An 18,792-nucleotide genomic window follows, 5' to 3' on the forward strand; every position below is an offset into this window, starting at 1 on the left:
TTCAAGGGAGGGGAAGGAAATGGCGTTGTATATTAGGGGGATTTCCACACAAGGTGGTTTGAGGAGCAGGGAATCAGGCAAGATGGACAGTTGTAGGGCTATTGGGTGGGAGAGATTTGATATAGAATGGAGGTTTTAAAGTATCTTTAAGTGCAGAGGTGCGCTGCCTGACACGAAAACGTAGAACAGGGGGAAGTGCACAGGAACAGACGAGGTGAGGTTTCAGGCAGCGCACCTCTGCACTTCAAGATGTTAAAACACCAACTAGCCCACTCCCAAGCCTTGCTTTTAAAGTATGTTCTGGTTTAGAGTCTGCGCCAAAGGCGTGCGTCGTCAGTGCTAAGAGGCGGAGCAAGTTAAGGATATTGACGCGGCTGCGTCAGGTGCAAGTACCCGCGAGTTATTCGGGTATACTCCAGTACAAGTTAGGACCAGCGATCGCTCCAGTAGTGTATCACTCCGCCCAAGCGACGGACCCAAATGTCAACGAGTGCGCGCGTTTGGTAACGAGATTGCGCTTAATGCGTAACAACGTCTTCTTGTTCCCACCTAGTCTTTTTGCAGTCGCTGCAGGGATTTAAAAGCAGGTTAAGTGCGAGAAATCACCGAAACGACTCATATCACGTGCAAAATACTCTTAGTGCGGCACTTTTTCCGCCACGCGCAGGAACAGCCGGCTGCGGTGATGTGTCGCAGGGCCAGCTTTCGTTGTGTTGCTTAAAGTGGACATGCATACAAAACACAGCTCGGTTCATTCGAAAGATTGCCTCGTTAGAATCCTACTGACACTACTCTTAACGTAAAATTTCCTTAGATAAGTTACGTGTTTAGGTAAAAAGGGAATGGCCATGCGACCCACTAGCGGCCCATTCCCCGCAACTGAACCTATGATGTCACAAGTGCCAGCTCTGCAATTGGTTGAGGCCGGAAAAAGCTAATGAAAATAAGGCAGGGCCTATAAGCTTGCCGAACGAGCTATCTGCACTTACATTTAGGGGACATTTTTTTTATATCAGTAAGAATGCTGGTGTGAACAGTGGAAATTACAAAAGTACTCGTAAACTTAGAAGTAGCGATGCGCACTCCTGTTGGTACTGCGCGCACTGTGCTTGTTTTATCTGCACAGCGCTGCAGCTGCTTCGGGTTGTCTCAGACGACACCGGCCGATTTGCGGGAATGACATTATTAGCATCCTCGATAAACACGCTCCGGGGTTGCCCCCAAAACCGGCGCGGTGCACAGTGGCCCACGACGGTGCGCACCGGCACGGGGCATTGATCGAGTACAGACTGAGTGGTTCTACCCTACCCCTATCTCTTAAGCTATGAAAGGAACTCATCAAAACGTTCACAAGTGGCGTAAACGCAGCGTAATGACACAGCGCCACTACAAGGGATATATATTGATAGCTAATGATTATATGTACACACAAGCCGTATCCGTCACACATGAACGACAACGTACTTCACCTACTTCCACTAAACAGCTACCTACAAGCTGCTTCTCATCTTCGTTCTGAGAGCCATAACACGAGTGCATGTTATGTTCGCCCTTCCTCTACAGCGAAGCATGTAGGTCTTTGTGGTCTAGGCACTCCAGTAACTGTTCGTGTAATTCAATCGAACGAAACGAACGCAAAGCTTTAACTGGCTGGCCATGCATTCAGCCTTCTTTGCAGCACATGAAGTTCACGTCCTCATTTCCAATCTCCTGCCCTTATTAACGCCCGTTATGAGCCCATCGCATCGTTGTGTGATGAATTCACAAGCAATTCATGCTTGTCAGCAACAATATACAGCCCGTTCCGCCTTCACACGAGTGCCGCCGATGCTACAATTCACTGTCCCGATGCGCCGTCGCTGCAGCAGACGGCGGAGGAATCCGCTTAGGCGGCGTCATCCGCGATGCTTCTCGGGATAGCACTCCGTCGCAGCGTCGACTCTCACGGTGCGCGACGGGGCAACGACAAATTGCCCCGCGACGGTGCGCCCCAGTTTATCGAGGACAGATGATGCGCACCGGTGCGGTTTGTCGACGATGAAAAGGCGCACCGGTGCGCCCTGGTGTGCACCGGGGGGTTTATCGAGGATGCTATATGTTACATGACTGTGTTTGTCGAGCACACCCCATATTCCACGAAACGGTTATTTTCTACCTCAACAAAAACAAGCCAGGTACAAATAAGGTCAAAAACAAAGCAAAGGTGGAAAATGGCCATTGGCGGTATGGTGGCGCCATCTAGGTTGACTAACTGTAAACGAGGCTCCGCAATCGGCCGCAGAGCGGTTCCTGTGATGTCATTGCAGACGTCACGAAAACACACGATTTGCCGGGAGAGTGAAAATTTAAACTTAAGTTGATTAATTTCTAAGTGAATAAAGCATCGTTCACTTCCAGACAAGCGCTCGGGACAGAATAAAACACGAAATCTTTCGAATAAAACAAACTTGTATTTTGTCAGCATGGCATCTGTAAGTTGTCCCCGAATATGCTATAAAATTTCAGTGCAACAAGCTGGAACGTGTTCATTGAAGGGGACTACGTCCGTTTCATCCACACCCAACGCCAGTCGTCGGTGGTGCACTCGAGGGTGGGTTGCCAACGACTGTAACCGCCAACCACACACTTCTACCATAACCTGTGAGTCGCCTAGCCACGGGTACCCTGTGGGTCACCGGCAATTAGGTTGACACTGAAGGAGAGGGAGCCGACGAGGAAGCACAGGAGTGAGCAGAAAGGAGAAATGGACGAGCCTTCGAATTGGAAGAGCGAGGTTAGAGAGAAAAGGCTACGTTATGAGATTACAGAGATCACGGAGAGGGACAAAGAGTAGGAGGAATGCACGGTGAGGAAGAAGGCATTACAAGGAGTAGGGAGTCAAAAGGGCTATCACGACATGTGCAGCGAAGCAAGCTTATACGAGGTCAAGTCTTTCAGAGTGTATCAAAGGGATCTACGCCGACGTATATCCTTTTGGGAGGTTAGCGCAATGAAATCACAAAAATGTATTCTTTGAGCATATATTTCCACCACAAACAGTTACATAATAGGAATGGAATTGGTTTTAGCGTCTCGCCAACGAGTATGATGTGGCGTGTTATGAATAGCACTGTTGCTTCAGTGTTCAAAAGGTTTGGTTCACTCCAAAGATTTCCTCGCTGGAATAGCAGTGAAATACATTTTAACAGAATCTTCACGAAAATGAGGGATATAATCAGCAGAACAGGAAATATGCATGCGACCTTCTCTGCTCATTTCCCGCACTGAACTTAAGGCGTATATTAGGATGGTTGTTTCGATTGACTGAGGACGACAAAATCCAACGCCAATTAAAGCGTGCGTGAAAAGAAGATTCATTTGTCTTTTCTTAGTTTTATCTGATTGAACAACTTTCTAAGAACAAACATGCAAAATATTTTCACAATTGATTGCTTCGGGAATTTAAGAGATGCCTTTAAAATGCTTATTTGAGGCGCTTAGCGACCGACAATGCGATACCGTAACTCGCCAACACAACTTGCAGTGACGTCATTTTAAGAACATTCAAGGGAGAGAGAAAGAGAATAAACGTTTATTTAAATCAACAGAGGGGATTATACTGAAGCTTGAAGGAGGCGTCCTCAGTCCAAGATGCCTTGAGCGCAGGCAGCATTGACAGCCCTTTGAGCCAGCCGAAGCAGGTCGTCCAGGCCGGTGCTCGCCAAGGCGCTCTCCCAGGGTTCGGCAATATAAAGTTGCAGGTTAAGGGGAACCAGAGGGGATTGGTTACACCCTCCGAGAATATGGCGTCGCGTTCCGGGTTATCCGCAAAATCGGCCAAGCGGGGAGTTCTGGGGGTTAAAAAGGTGGAGCCGGGTAGGATGGGGGAATGTATTCGTCTGTAGAGCACGTAAATGACGTTCATGCTCTCGGGTAGAGATTTATGGGGGGTAAGCGAGTGTTTGACGCGACAGCCTGTAGGGCTGTGTGATCTCTGCGTAAGAGGTCAAGGGCTGCATGCGCTCGGGTTCGGCAAGCTGCCCTCGGTGCCCGCTCGGTGGGTCAATTCTCGAGCGATGGCGTCAGCCGTCTCATTTCCAGCGATACCGTGATGTGCCGGAGCCTATACAATCCTGACTAGCCTCTTCGGGGGCTGCTGCAGCAGGATGTGTGACGTTGTTGGGTCAGGCGTCCCCAAGCGAAATTCCGACAGGCCTGCTGCGAGTCAGGGACAATGACCGCTGCATTAGCTTGTACAACGGCAAGGGCGATGGCCACTTCCTCCGCGTGTTTCGTGCTGTCAACGCCAAGAGAGAGGCTGAAACGGTGCTTGTTTTCGACGAGTACGGTGGATACCGTTACGGACCTACCCGGATAAGACGCCGTGTCCGTATACACCGTTGTTTGTTGATTGCCATAGATTTTGTATATGGCTTGTGTACTGGCTTCCCTCCTGTCGACGTGGTGCACGGGGTACATATTACGGGGCAGGGAGTATACCGTGATGTGTTTACGGACTTGGTGCGGTAGGTTTCTCGTGAGTGCAGAATGGGTGGTCGAGTGGAGCCGAGAGTCTCTGGCGTGAGGGCATCGCCCTCCCCGTTTCCGTTACCCCCAGCCTCGCTATTTGGTTGGTGAGATAAGCCTCAATTTGCCCGAAAACAATGAAAATGCGAGAAAGACGCGCCAACATATGTATGCAGGCTCTTGATCGTAACGCACAGATGCCACAATGTTGCATGGAACTAGCTGCAGATAATTTGAACGACTGAACGGCTGAAACTGTCCCCCTTCCGCCGTGTTGCAACATCAATCCGTAACGCACTTTTCGCCGTAGTGAGACTCTCCGCCATGTTGTGACGTTCAGCCGTAATGCACTCTTCGCCGTAGCGCGACTGTCCACCGTAGTGAGAGGGAACCGCGCTATTCACCCTTTTGCACGCCGCGTCAGCTCGACCGGCATGAAAGCAAGCACAAGCTGCGGCCCGCTGTGTGATTACTCTTCTGTTTTAAATGCAGAGCATTTCAGTAACTCACGATGTCACCAACGTTGACGCCCGTAGTCGTAGTCCGCACCCCTCCCCCTACACTATATAAAAAAAAATACTATCCGGCACCTGGTTTTGATCCCTCGACCCTGCGGGCGGAACGCAATGTACATGGTGATCTACCCACTGCGCCACAAAGCCGACACAGAATGGGAGGCTACGAACGCGCCTTATATCCTTGACTCATTCAAACTACGTCAAGAAGCTGCTGATACAACGCATTCACTACCACCAACTCTCCAAACACTAAAGTTAACGCAATACACCCACCCCCTATGCGACGCATTTACTCGAGTGCCCCTCGCGGGGAGATGGGCCCATTACGATAGTAAACGCAAAATGCGGCAGCGCAACGCCGGCACGTGCGGGGGGAAAAGCACAAAGAGAACAGAACTCCCGCTGGCGCAGTTTCAGGCAGGGGGCGCGCGAGTACTGTGAAGGCGGGAAATTTGAATTGCATGGGGTGGTAGCAGGAAGCGGATTATGGCGGTACAGCCAATTATGGCGAATCACTGCTCTACACTTCCAACAGCTTTCACATTGAGTGGAACGGCTTTAATTTTTTGACATTCCAGGAAGCACATTCCGCTGAAGGGCGGGCAAATTAGCCAGCTTATAGGAAGAGAAACACAGTAGCAACTTGTGTATTTTGTACTTGAGCCTTGGCGTCAAAAACAGCCAACTCCTAGCGATGTAACGTTTGCGGAAGGAACGGTGTTCCTGCCGTTCCTTCGTAAATCTAACGAGTTACCGTTACAGTTCCACCGACCCCTAATGAAATGGTGGCGTTCCTCTGTTCCTCCAAAAAGGAATTAGTCCCAGGAACGCCGTTCCGTACAATACTGGTTGGTCTATTGCTCTCAACATCCGCTCAAAACATACTTTACTCTGCGCTTCTCGAAATTGAGACGACGCCCTGCCCATATCTCCCTGCACTGCTCCATTAGCTGTTTTTCCATGCGCGCCTAATGCCAAACGGCCTACTGTTCTCTGGTTCACTTGAAGACCTGATTTAACGTCTGATTTTAAGCAGAGTACAGCATTCGCAAATGTGAGACCCAGAACAATTACTCCTTTCCGCATTCCTCTCACTAATTCATATTTGTTATACCCTCACAGAACTATATTCTTCATTATAGCTGCGTTTCACTTTCCCTTACCTTTAAGTTGCTCCTCGCGAGTTCTTGAGTAGTTTCTCCGTCTTTTATCCACACTCCCAAATATTTATATTGCTTCACTCTGGGTAATTCGCCATACTGAATAGACACTGCGTCAGTGGTAGGGTCATTGAAAACCATTATTCCCGATTTTACTGCGCTAAAATTTAACCCAGGGGTCGGTGGCTTCCTGGCCAGTAATATTTATGATCCGTTGCATATCGGTCCGGTTATCAGCTAAAAGAGCAATGTCGTCTGCGTATACCATTCCCGGAATGCGCTGTTGCACCACTTCGCCTTGAAGAACATGCGTTAGATTCAACAATACGCGAATTTCTTCCAGCTTCTTTTCTAACCCTGCCATGTAAAGCACAAACAGTATTATCCAGCTGTTCAAATGCCCCCAGTGTTCGAAGTTTGTGGATTTGAAATAGAGTGGTTGATTTTTTTATAAAGCCCTGGATTCGAGCCCACGCACTTATACGCTCTTCTATAAGGTATAGTGATTTTCGCGCAAAAATATTCTCCATCAATACTTTTACCGGTACTTTTTGTAAATAACAGTGGTTCGGATCGAATAACTTAAACAAATTCAAATCCCCTCCGTCTGACGATGATGATGGTTAAAACGCGAAGTTTTCTTGCATGTGAAAATCAAATGGCGAAGTGCCAAGTCAAAGCCGCTGCAATCAAATGATTGATTGATTGATTGATTGATTGATTGATTGATTGATTGATTGATTGATTGATTGATTGATTGATTGATTGATTGATTGATTGATTGATTGATTGATTGATTGATTGATTGATTGTGAAGCTCAACGCGCCCACAGGCATGTTACACAGGCGATCAGGCCCGCTGTAGGGCGCGGGGGGGTCTCTGGATTAACTTTGACCACCAGGGGATCTGTAACGTGCGCCGTAATGTCAAACCCACGGCCGTTTTCACTTTTTGCCTCCATCATGAAAGCGGCCGCTACGACCGGGAATCGAACCCGTTTCCTGGGACTCTGCACTACAAAGCCTGCCGCTGCAATCAAATCAACCCGTCAACGACTACTTGGCAAAATGCCCGTGATTCAAAGCCCAAACTCAGACAACAGCAAATGAATCTCTCACAATTCAGCTGAACGCCGCTCTCACCAGACGTCGTCAACGGGGTAGGAATTGTGCAATAGGATATACGTCGGATTCATGACGCTTGGGACCCAGGTTTGATTCCGACCACGGAAAGCACATTTTTCTTTGTGCCATCATCATCACCACCACCATGTGCCCACCCACTGCGTAAAGTTTGCTTTCCTGTAGTGCGTTTTGGTTATGACACCGGCATCAGTGACACCACGCATGCTTAGCTTTCATAAAGTATGGCTCCATGCTATGATAAATCCCAATTGAGGGGAAATAAATTTTCAGAGAAAAAACATGGCAGACGAGGACAGGCGCGTGTCTACGTCTGTCCCGTCCTTTCTCTGAAAATGCTTTCCGTTTAACACGGGTTGGGTCTTAGATTGCTTCAGGCGCGGTGTGCAGCCGATAGCCGTGTTTATGCGATGCTTACAGCCGTGTTTATGCGATGCTTACAGCCGTTAGGAAAAGCCTCGCCTGTACAGAAGACCAAATACAAACTCGCCGCCCGAAAAGTGTTGGCTCTGCCGTATAGCGTTGGATGTTTCCTGGCTTGTTGCGTGTGCGAATCTCTGGGCCGGGCTCACGCCGGCGCCTACACTGCAAATGCGCGCACATCTGGCCAGTAAAGTCAGCCCTGCAGGGCCCTAAAAGAGACCGCCGAGGAGGCAACCTCTTAATTCAAGAAGTTAGCAGAATGAAGGGCTGATAGCGTCCCGGCTCATGGCTCGACAGCAACAACAATGGCACAGTTTAAACCTGAATTTAACTTCTGGGCACAGGTTATGTAAAGCGAGACGTATGCTCCAGATTTTCCTTATGGGAAACAACTCCTCCTTCTTTGTACTACTTGCGTAAGCATTGTTGGGAAGCCTTTAAAGCACGGTAAACTACGTGCATACGAGCGTCTGGTTTATTGTGTGGCCTCACAATTCTTCGCATTTAAGTGCATAGCAGATGTTGCAATGTACCACTAGCGAGCCGCAGAACAAATTGAAGAGCCCATTGTGACGGACTATTTTCTCTTCTCTTATCGACATAAAAATGCTGTACCCTGCCCTTTTGTGTCAGGGCTAAAGACGGAGGTAGCATTCTCTTTACGAGCAACGCAGTAAACAGCCAAGGGTGCGGGCATGTCAACGTGAAAGGCCCGTACTGAGATCTGGACCTGAACGTACGCGCTAGTCTGTAGTGCCCGTCCCGGCCTACCTGCTGTGATACGTCGAGGCGCGGGAAAAGCGATTCCTTCACACCTTTCTCGAGTAAGTGGTGAAACGTGACATTTTTGGGCGATAGCCTCACGTGCTTCATTCTGCGACAAAGTGCAATTGTTGTTGTTGTCATAGTGGTCCGGTCAAGAAAATTACCGCAGCAGTAAAGAGTAAATAAACAAAAACACACCTCTAAACCGATAGAATTTGAACACGGATCTGCACAGTAGCGGCCCAGTTCTATACCAACTGTGGTATCACCGCACGTCGCCAGCGTAAAGCAAAAGTTGTTATCGTTGTGATTGTTCCTTTCTTCGTGGTACATGCGCACTTTGGAGAGTGGGAGAGTGCTCAGGAATCTGTTGCTCTTAATGGCAACGGGTTTCACAAAATTCACAATACGACGAATTGGAATTCGAGTACAAGTTGTCGATTAGTGCATGTCAGTAGAACAGTTATACACCCGCCGCGCAGAACTCTGATTCTAAGGAAGCTGTGGTGTGTGCCACTCTGCTTCGTGACGTATTTTACGTCGTAAGACGAAAAACAAGAGCGAAGAAATAGACGCCTCACGCTGTAGAAGAAGAGAGGGAGTTGAAGTTAATCGTGGCAAAGACCAATAAATTGAAGCGCAGAAAGCGATGCAAATGTGATGTTAAAGCAAAAAAAAGTTGCTAAAAAGTACCTGCCTTCAGGGTTTCACTTTCAGTGCACCTAAGCCGACTTAGGGGCCCCGCTATACTTTTTTGTTGTCACTGTTACTGCACGATGCGAATTTGCACAGTAACCGAAGGTTAAGTAAATTGTGTTCATTGTGCTTGTTCTCAGCCGGGTGTCGCGGGATTAGCAACCGGCCCCTGGCTGGCATTTTTCCGGCAAACTCCAAGCGCTGACTCCCGCGTGTAAACGAGGTGCCAGAGGACATGGCTGTATTAATTCGGTCGAAACAAACCAGTGTGACAGGCCTCATTGCCAAGCTTTTGTTTCATGAATTACGCTTTAAAAGGAATATCCGGACACCGTTGGAGACGCACTTTAGGTGGACGGAAGTAAAGTGTAAAAAAGGCGGAAACTAAACCCTTGGTTGCAGTTTTTATGTGTATGCAAGTATGTTTACAGTAAACTGGAATTGTGCTTTAGATAACATAAAAAATGACAATTGCAACGACATTACTCACAGAGTATTTCATCCATTCATAAAGCGTAAAACCGTACCAAAAGCGAACAGCTATTCCGCGGGTCGCACAGGTCATGCCTTCATGATTTGCCACAAAAGGTATTACAGGTATAACGCTCTTCTTTAAAAAGGATGTGGTTGGAGTATGTTTGTAGTGTCGTGACATGTGGATTGTTCTGGGGGAAAATACGATATTGAGATAAAAGCAGAAAGTATAAGACGTCAAAACGCGTATGGCTCGAAATATTGCTAATCGGACGGCCTGAAAAACACCGTTTTACGAGCGAGTGGCATCATTAAAAATGCCGTGGTAGCGCTCCTGGTTGTTACATTAATCCAGCTGTTTCGCGTTTTCAGTAACCGCGCCCAGACGCGCTGAACTTGCTACACAGCGTCAAGCACTACTGAGAAAGATCTAACACGTAGTTTGTTTTCAACCTTCAAAGTTTAGTGGCTTAACGCGCAGTAGCTACGCTTAGGCTATGAGTCGCGCAGTAGTCGGGGCTCCGGAGCAATTTAGACCTCGTGGGGATCTTTTTTTCCTTCTATTCCCTTCAGCTTTGTATACTTTCCAGGGTATTTGTAATAGTCAACTAACGCTTTACAGTGTTGTCATAGGTACATTACTATTGAATACGTGCGTCTTTATTGCCCCCTTTTCCCTCTTGAGAGAAATGTGTTTTCCACTGAGGCTAATGGGCAGTCATGGTTGGAGACGATCTTTGTACGTTAAGCCCCCCCCCCCCCCCCTCTTTCCCCCCCCCTATCCTTTTCACAGAACCACGGCAAAACTCGTTATAACTTATTGGGCCTTTCCTATTTATGGTAACGCTTCTATTGTACTCTGTGCGACCGCGACTTTACGTTTATTCCCCCTAATTCACTAATCCGTTCCTCAGGTGTCGTTAAGCAGATCTGACTCCGCGTCTCGTAAGCCTCCTTTGCCTTCATTGGTATCTTTTTCACACCAGTTTTTCTTTTCCAAAAAGGACAAAGACAAGTCCCCCAGACGTCCGCTTAAGGCTGTCGCTATTGATATCTAAGTTGTGAAAGTTCGAGGGGAGTAGGAACTAAAACCATTGTGAAGCAGCCGTCGAGTACCCGCTCATTCACGTGGCCGCGGATGACAACCAGAAAACTAGGAACCGCCAGAACAGGCCACTCACCGTCATAAACTGTTCAGCGCAATTTGACCCACTTGCTCGTGCTTGCTCCACTAAGCTTCCTTAACGGCTGAAAAGTCCTCTTCACCATTATAATTTTATATCCTGGCGTGGCTGATGGCATAGATGCGTTGGTCAGTAAGCGCCGCATCCTTTACGTATTCGGCATGAAGAACATTGAAGGTGCCTTGGTCGCCACCCTGGTCTCCTCTTGGTCCGCCGTAGCAGAAAAGAATGCTCGCAGGACAGGACATGGCCATGGTAGTCTCCGGGGGCCCGGTGAGATGCTTGCCCGCTGCGAGGCTCCACCTTCGAAGAAGAAGCCGCGGCACCTTACCACAGATGTAACGGGGCAATAATACGGCGTCAAAACCCACTTGCAGCATTTACAAAGCAGATACTACAGACTTCCAATATAGCCAACGCTTAAACCCCAAGCCTTGCCTTCTCCCTCTTCAGCGGACCCACGACGCTGAGCCTCCTCTTCTCCTGGAATGTCGATCAGCAGACCGGGCTTATTAAATAGAACGTATAGGCGTTTCCGAGTCAGCACAGCCAAGTTACACATGGCGTCATCTTTGGGGATGTTTAAGGTACTTCCACGTACTACTGGCACTTAATTTAATCGCTCAGAATTGCTTTGTGTTGTAGTTTAGTCGTTCCGCTCTTGCATAACAAACATCCGAACCCAAGTTCGATCCCGTTAGCGCTGTTTTTTTTTATTTCTAAAGGTTGGTAATACCTGAAGATTAATATTTTATTACATATATAGTATATTTATGACACCTTTATGCATTGTAAATGGGATATTGGGTAGTTTGATGTCCATTAGGTTATATTCAGTTACAGTTTGTTGTATGTTTTGTGGTTCCGCCTTTTTTATGTAATGGCTGGCTGTGATGAACAGGAAACGCGCATACGCCCACTTGGAATATGATGCAGAGCCGCTATTAAGACTCTATCGTTCCTTGGTGTTCACTCAGTAAGATACCCTATTATATCTAAAAGCAAAGCCTACTGTAAATCAGAGAAATGACGTTTCCTTGATGGACGTGTTGGTGATTATTTTATTTTTTCAGTAACATTCTGTGTTCGTATATTCTCTATCATTTATATTTTGTCTTCACTCTGCCATTTTATTCAATCAATTGCATTTTCACAAGCACATTTAGCCCTCTAATGTAGGGCCTCCTAACCTGATGTATTTATTTATTAAAATGAAATCATTCCCTCAGGGGTTAAATAATAGTGGTGAGGGCAATTGTCAATGTCACCTTCCGCGGGATCGTCTTCTTAGCTGTGATGATGACTCGGGTTGTCTGTAGTCTACATATCAACATCCATTTCGACTTTTTAAGAAATAGACCCGTTGAGTTAGAGGTATGTTAGGCGAAATCTCCAAGCATGCTATTCCTGCTAGTCCCCTTACGCCAGAGCGTCTGAGCCCCGTCTGTGAAAAAGCGGAAGTATTACCTAGAACCTGAAAAAGTTGGAATTTTCATATCCTTTGGTTTGTCTCTCATCAGGCGACTATACAAGAAAAGTATATGGAGAATTGCTTGCCAGGTGTTTTGAGGGCTCCAAACGTTCACGCCTTGACATCTGCAAGTAGATTTCAGCGCACTGAAGTGTCCCTTAGGAGGTATAAGCTATTCAGTACGCCCCCAATAGCGCAGGGCAAGTAGCCCAGGGGCAACTTTGGCGCGTAAGAACACCATAAATATAAAAGTCCTGAAATTGCTTTGCAATTGATTTGATTGATTGATTTAGGGCTTAACGCGTCGACGCAACGCAGGCGATGAGGCGCGCCGTAGTGGAGGGCTCCGGATTAATTTTGACCACCTGGGGATTTTTAACGTGCGCCGAAATCTCGTACACACGGGCGTTTTTGCTTTTCGCCTCCATCAGAAAAGCGGCCGCCGCGGCCGGGAATCGAACCCGCAACCTTGTGCTCAGCAGCGCAATGCCTTAGCCACTGAGCCACCGCGGCGGGTAAATTGCTTTGCAAGCATGTGAAAAAGAAGTTTTACAAGGTCGCCAGAGAAGTTACAGTGACATTGTTCTTTTTGTTTATACGAACAAATTATGGCGCAAAGTGAAAGCAGCGACACCCGTTAGCTATATCTCAAGTGCAATGGAGGAGAAATTTATAAATTAGGGCCCATAGTACTCGAACTACGACTAAAATATTTTACTTTTTAACTGGTAAAAACGTTTGTAAACTTAAATAGGACACTCAGGAGTAAAGCTGATGACACACCCCACAATCGGTAGGTCTAGCTTTTGGTTGGGAAGCATCGCGTTCACACGCAAAGAAACACGAAACCCGGAGTACAGTGCTAAGCCTCAACAGAATTGAAGTTTTTGAACCTTCAAAAGGGAGCGTTGAAATATTGAAACAAAAAGGGAGTATAGAACAGTTCACCATTTAGTAATTATGAATTCTTTGAATTTTACCATTGCTTAGAAAAAGCGTGTAGACACTCATCCCCTCAGATAAATCAGAATACCTTGCTGATAAAATATAAATATTTCGTTAACGGTCCCTGCAATAGTTGTGCTGCTTTGATCGAGGTTTAAGGCACAACATTCCCGAAACTCCAGCTTACACCAACTATATAACCTACCATGGCAGTCACAACCTACATAAATTTCAAACATTTGCTAGTTCCTTTGAACGTAGTGTTGTGCGCTGTAAACACGCTTTCTGCTCTGCATGTCTGTAGTCACGCGAACCCAACATGGTCGCCACTGAATAAACATAGTTCAGCTGAACAACTTGCAACGTTTTTTTCGCAGCTTCGTTTCCATCACTGGAGCTGCATTCATGGAGCTGGTCCTGTCACCTAGCAGGCTTTGGGGGGAAATCTACGAAAGAGGGGACCCCCGGACCAAAGACTACCCCCTCGTTCTGAACCCGTGTTTTGTGTTCCCCCTCCTGGCCAGCTACCTGTACTTCGTCAAAGTCGCTGGTCCCCGTTGGATGGAGAAAAGGAAGCCGTTTAACATTATCAACTTGATCCGGTTCCACAACGCATTTTTGGTTGTCACCAGTGTCGTCTTCCTCTACATTCTTCTGAAGATGACGTACCTTCCCGGAGGACGGTACAGCCTCTGGTGTCAAGGAGTCACGGGCTACATGGATGAAGAGATGACGGGGTACTACAAATACGGCTGGATATTCATCGCCGCCCGATACGCGGACCTCATGGACACCGTTTTCTTCGTACTTCGCAAAAAGTTCACCCACATCACGCACCTGCATGTTATCCATCACACGATGGTAACAGTTAACGTCTGGTTCTTCGGGCTTTACGCTCCAGAAGGACAGCCGGCGTTAGGTTTAGCCGTCAACTGCTTCGTGCATATCATCATGTACTCCTACTACCTTCTGGCAACAATGGGGCCGGCCGTGAGAAAGTACCTTTGGTGGAAAAAGTACCTGACGAGGTTGCAAATTATTCAGTTTATTTTCGGTATTGCACATATGGCGATACCGCTATTCGTTGACTGCGGATTTCCTAGACATCTTATACTCATCAGCATCCCTCAAGGGTTCCTTATACTTTGTCTTTTTATTAACTTCTACATTAAAGCCTACAGGTCTCGCAACACTGCCCGTAATGAGATACCAAGCATGGGCAGTTGCAACGGTACGCCGCTCAAGAAAGATTAGAGCAAGGCATAAGTTATCCGGAAGACGTCGTTGTTCTCCTTTCATACGGGAATATTTTTAGGGAAGACGGAATCCTTACTAAAGTTCGGGAAGTGTTCCCAAAAAGCACTTCATAAAGTGGTCGGCTTTTTATAAAAAGGACTCATGCTGCGTCAATACACGTCACTGTGCGATAAATGCGCGCTCACTGGACGCTTTGTATCAAGCTTTATGCAAAGGCGATCACAAGTTCCCAACAAAACTCAGTGACCACCTCAAGCTCAGCATGGAGCTAGCCTAAGAAATAAGGTTTATCTGCAATTTTGTCAGCCTAAAACCACCAGCATGAATGCACCATAGACATCTTGGTGTCGACTCTACGTAGCAAATGAATGTTTGCCTGAAGGCTAGCCAGTGAAAGGCATGCGTAACGTCTAGTTACAACAGATATTTTCCTTAGGAAATACTAAAAACCACAAGACAATGTCTCTTGCGTCTGTTCCTCTCAACATTGAATACTGAAGAAATTTTCAACTACTCGGCGCGTGTACACGAAATCTTCGTGACAAAATTGGTAACTTGGTAGTCCGGCTGGAGTGTGGGACAGGTGTGCGGATGTTCAAACGATTTAATTATATTCGAGGTAATTAAGTAAATAATCATAAACCTACTTACTATTACGCATCATCTCCTAATATATGCGTAGGGATCTTAAAATTTACTAGTTGGTATTTGCATGAGATATCCTTGCCGGCGAGACAATTTCTCCACTTCAGCGAGAGGTGAGGGAGCCCTACATTTGAGCAATTTGTTTTTTTATCTCATTAAAAATAACAGGGTATTCTTCTATTCGCCGGCTCCAACGATGTTTTGCTTTGTTACAATGCAGTTAAGAGGGTTATGGAAGGCTAGTTCCTTCCAATAAACCAAGCATGCATGTCGTGTGCCTGGTCTCTTTACGTTTAAATGCCTTTATCCTTTGGGTTCCCAATGATTCCATTGCTGCATATTGTTGCACGCGATCTCATTGGGTTTTCTTTGTGTTAAGGACTTTTTTGTCGTCTTACCGTTCCCATGGGCATGCGGTTGCTTGGTTTTCACTAAGGTAGTGGCGCCGATCCTGTGACATCAGAAAAATGCCAAGTACCGAAGTTTGAACATGGGCTTGTTGACTGCATACAGTAACATGCCCATTAGTGGCTGCTAAAGCTCTGCAGCTAGGCTGTTATTACGTGACAATGCTGATGCAGCCATGGGTACAAACATTTGTGTCTCAGTGATTCCGCGTGTAGAACACCTGCGGAATGTTTGTGTTCATTCTTCTCTGTTTGTTTGCGATATTGCTATGTCAGTTTTTGTTGCATTTCCTTGCATGATTCTGATGCTGACATTGTTGCCAATGCTACTGACTGTATTTGAAACATTTCACTGCGTCTCAAATACTTTATTCAGTACATTGCAGTTGGTCACGCTTCAAGGAACGGAAACGGCCGTGTATTGGTGTGCAACGTTTGCACCCAACAATATTTTTTAGTGAGGGGAGGATGAATAAATCACTATTCGTAATCGTGAGTTTCTTTAGGCATTTGGCAGCGCAACCACGCCAGAAGTACACTGTGTGCGCACATACTGTCATTTGGCTTTGTTCACCTTTGCAACCTGCGGGGACTTGTGTTTCTTTCTTTGTGGCTACGCCCCACCAGTGGGCGTGCTTGTGATTTTTATCGACGATGGTTACGGCGCAGGTCACGCTATATCGCAGAAATGCAAATATCGAAGGTGAAACTGTTCTCGTTGAGAGCATGTAATGCCCAGTTGTGGCCGCGAGAGCTCTGCAGCCCGACTCTTCTTACGTAGAAGAACATTGAGTAGAACAACACTAATGGTACTGATTCCTTGTTTAATACTGCTATTGCTCATAAAATGTATCTTCAATATAGCGCTGCAGATGAGGCCATAGGGATATAAAGCGGAACCATGTACTGGTAGGAAATGTTTGTGCAATTTCTTGGTTCGGGTTTTGCTCTTTATGAGCACAAGAAAATGAAGAGATAATAAATAATGTAATGAATGATTTGTCATCCGCAGTTTCCTCTTCTTTTATTAGCTTGGGGCTTTGGTATTCAAAAAGGTATGAAGGTAATATACCTCGCCCAAAAAAAATTATTTTGCTTTTCAAAAATTTGGCACACGCGGGGAACAAACGGTAATAGTTGGCTTCAAAATACGTGCCTTGGGGTAACTTTTGCGCAAGTCAAAGTGTATTTTCTGTGATGGGAAATTTACTAAAGGGAATAAGGCAAGTTCCGGCCTTAATTTTTAAGCCACTGCATTGGATCAGTCCCTGCCTGTTTTATTATGGTGGCCTCAAGCGGCAGCAAATATTTGTCTACCCGCGCACCCTTTTAGCACCTTGGTGCACGTGGAACAAATTCTTGCGAAGGTCCCGTGTCTGACGCGCTGGAGTTTCCATGACATCGCCGCTGTTGCACATTGACTTCGGACAATATTGTCATCTGTGTCTGGGTTTTGCGACGAAAACGAGGACGCCGGCCTCATTCATCCGTAGTTAAGCCGTATGGATATTGTTAAGTACGTGGAACCAAAATATCGATTGGCGTCTACAGTTAACCCCATGAACGTTTCTTGAGGAACCTCGCCTCGATGACTTCCTGTCACCGCTGCGTCTTCCTTTATACTTTCATGCATATTGCACGCTTCCGGAGCATACAGAAGCACACACACACACACACAAATGACGCGTGGCCATCATAATTAATTAGAAGATGCCTCCAAGATGGCCATTAGTGAGCGCTTTCATAGCGCTCTCAATCGTTACAAGCCGGTGACTACTCGTGTAGAATGCCAGCAAGGACGCTGCGAGATGCAGAGCCCGTATTTTCATCATTACCATGTCGTCACTCAAGTTCTGGTATTAAGTGTATTTGCGTTTAAAAAGGTTCTTAGGATGCGGATTTACTACTTCCCCGCGTATGAAAACGAAATCTGAACATCTGCAAATGAAAGTGGCATTTTTCATCCTTATTGCCACTAAAACGACACCCTAATTTACCTTGCCGAGTTATGCAGAACACAGCACCGTTAAACGAAGTACCAAAACGAAATCTGAACATCTGCAAATGAAAGTGGCATTTTTCATCCTTATTGCCACTAAAACGACACCCTAATTTACCTTGCCGAGTTATGCAGAACACAGCACCGTTAAACGAAGCACCACCACAAAAATATTTCCTGTACTGTTCTAAGCTTATTCCCCTGGTATGTGCAAGATATACCAGAATACCACCTTGCTCTAAAGTGGGCACCTGCTTGCACGAAACGCAGAAAAACTGGACACTGACGTCATTTCCTGGGCGGGGAGGACCTCAGGCTTAGCTTTATATTCGGTCAGCCCAGCAGCGTCATTCGGCCTCGTATGGAATACAAGAGGGAATACAAGCAGCACCATCTACTATTTTGTCCCTTCACTAACAACGGTGTCTGGACCAACTGCTAAAACTTAACCGCTGTTTGAGCGTTCTGGCTTTCCGGTAGAATCTGCGATTTCTATTTTGGCGTCCTTTATTAAAAACCCCGCATTCCTATGTAGTCTTACAGCGAAGCTGTATATGTATAATCCATTCAGTTCTCGCGCCTGTGTGGAACGAAAACCCGAAGACTTGGGGTGCCATCTGGCGGGCATTATGATTTACTCTTTCTTGTGAACTACACTGTTTGTGTCGGCACCGCCTCGTGCGCGCCTGAGTTTACTCAGCGGCGTGTGTTCGGCGTAAGAACAATGTGGTAGATCCTTCTTTCATAGGAATCAGTAAAACACTAAAGTGAAATGTGCCTTCGCAGGAGCATTTGAATGTTTATTCTGCATCGATATGAACTTGCACATCGCTATTTATGATTTGTCGGTATGGCACCGTTAGACACATCAACATTAGACACTTGATTACAGGCGCCGGAGCATTGCGTGAAAAGGATTGAAACCCCAGGCACGCGCAAACCGTGCGAACGAAACCGAACGGGTTGTGAGCGAATCCTTTGGGGAAGACGCTGCAGCGAAAGGAGCATGATTTGCGGGTCGGCAGCAGTCTTGTGGGTGTGCTTGACGAGTGACGTCTTTCTGGCAGGTCGCTTAGCCAAAGGTGCGACCACACTGGTCCTGCTCCGTGGCGTGTACGCAAGGCGCTTGCGTTGCGATGAGCTCAGCTTGTGGAATGCGGCGGCGGCGGCGTCCCACAGACTGAGCGACGTTCCACATT

At 46.8% G+C, this 18,792-nt stretch overlaps 1 protein-coding gene across 1 annotated transcript; it reads left to right on the forward strand.

Annotated features, from left to right (window-relative positions):
* Window positions 1-8,150: 8,150 nt before the first annotated feature.
* On the forward strand, window positions 8,151-16,565 carry LOC144174945 (very long chain fatty acid elongase AAEL008004-like). Its single transcript, XM_077703936.1, has 2 exons — window positions 8,151-8,574; window positions 13,663-16,565. Exon 2 carries the CDS (start codon window positions 13,691-13,693, stop codon window positions 14,537-14,539), a length of 849 nt encoding a protein of 282 aa, XP_077560062.1. The 5' UTR covers window positions 8,151-8,574; window positions 13,663-13,690; the 3' UTR covers window positions 14,540-16,565.
* The last annotated feature ends 2,227 nt before the right edge of the window (window positions 16,566-18,792 follow it).

The sequence above is a fragment of the Haemaphysalis longicornis genome, unplaced genomic scaffold, assembly GCF_048455015.1.
Source record: "Haemaphysalis longicornis isolate Haplotype H1 unplaced genomic scaffold, Haemaphysalis longicornis Haplotype H1 scaffold_3, whole genome shotgun sequence".
NCBI classification, from domain to species: domain Eukaryota; kingdom Metazoa; phylum Arthropoda; class Arachnida; order Ixodida; family Ixodidae; genus Haemaphysalis; species Haemaphysalis longicornis.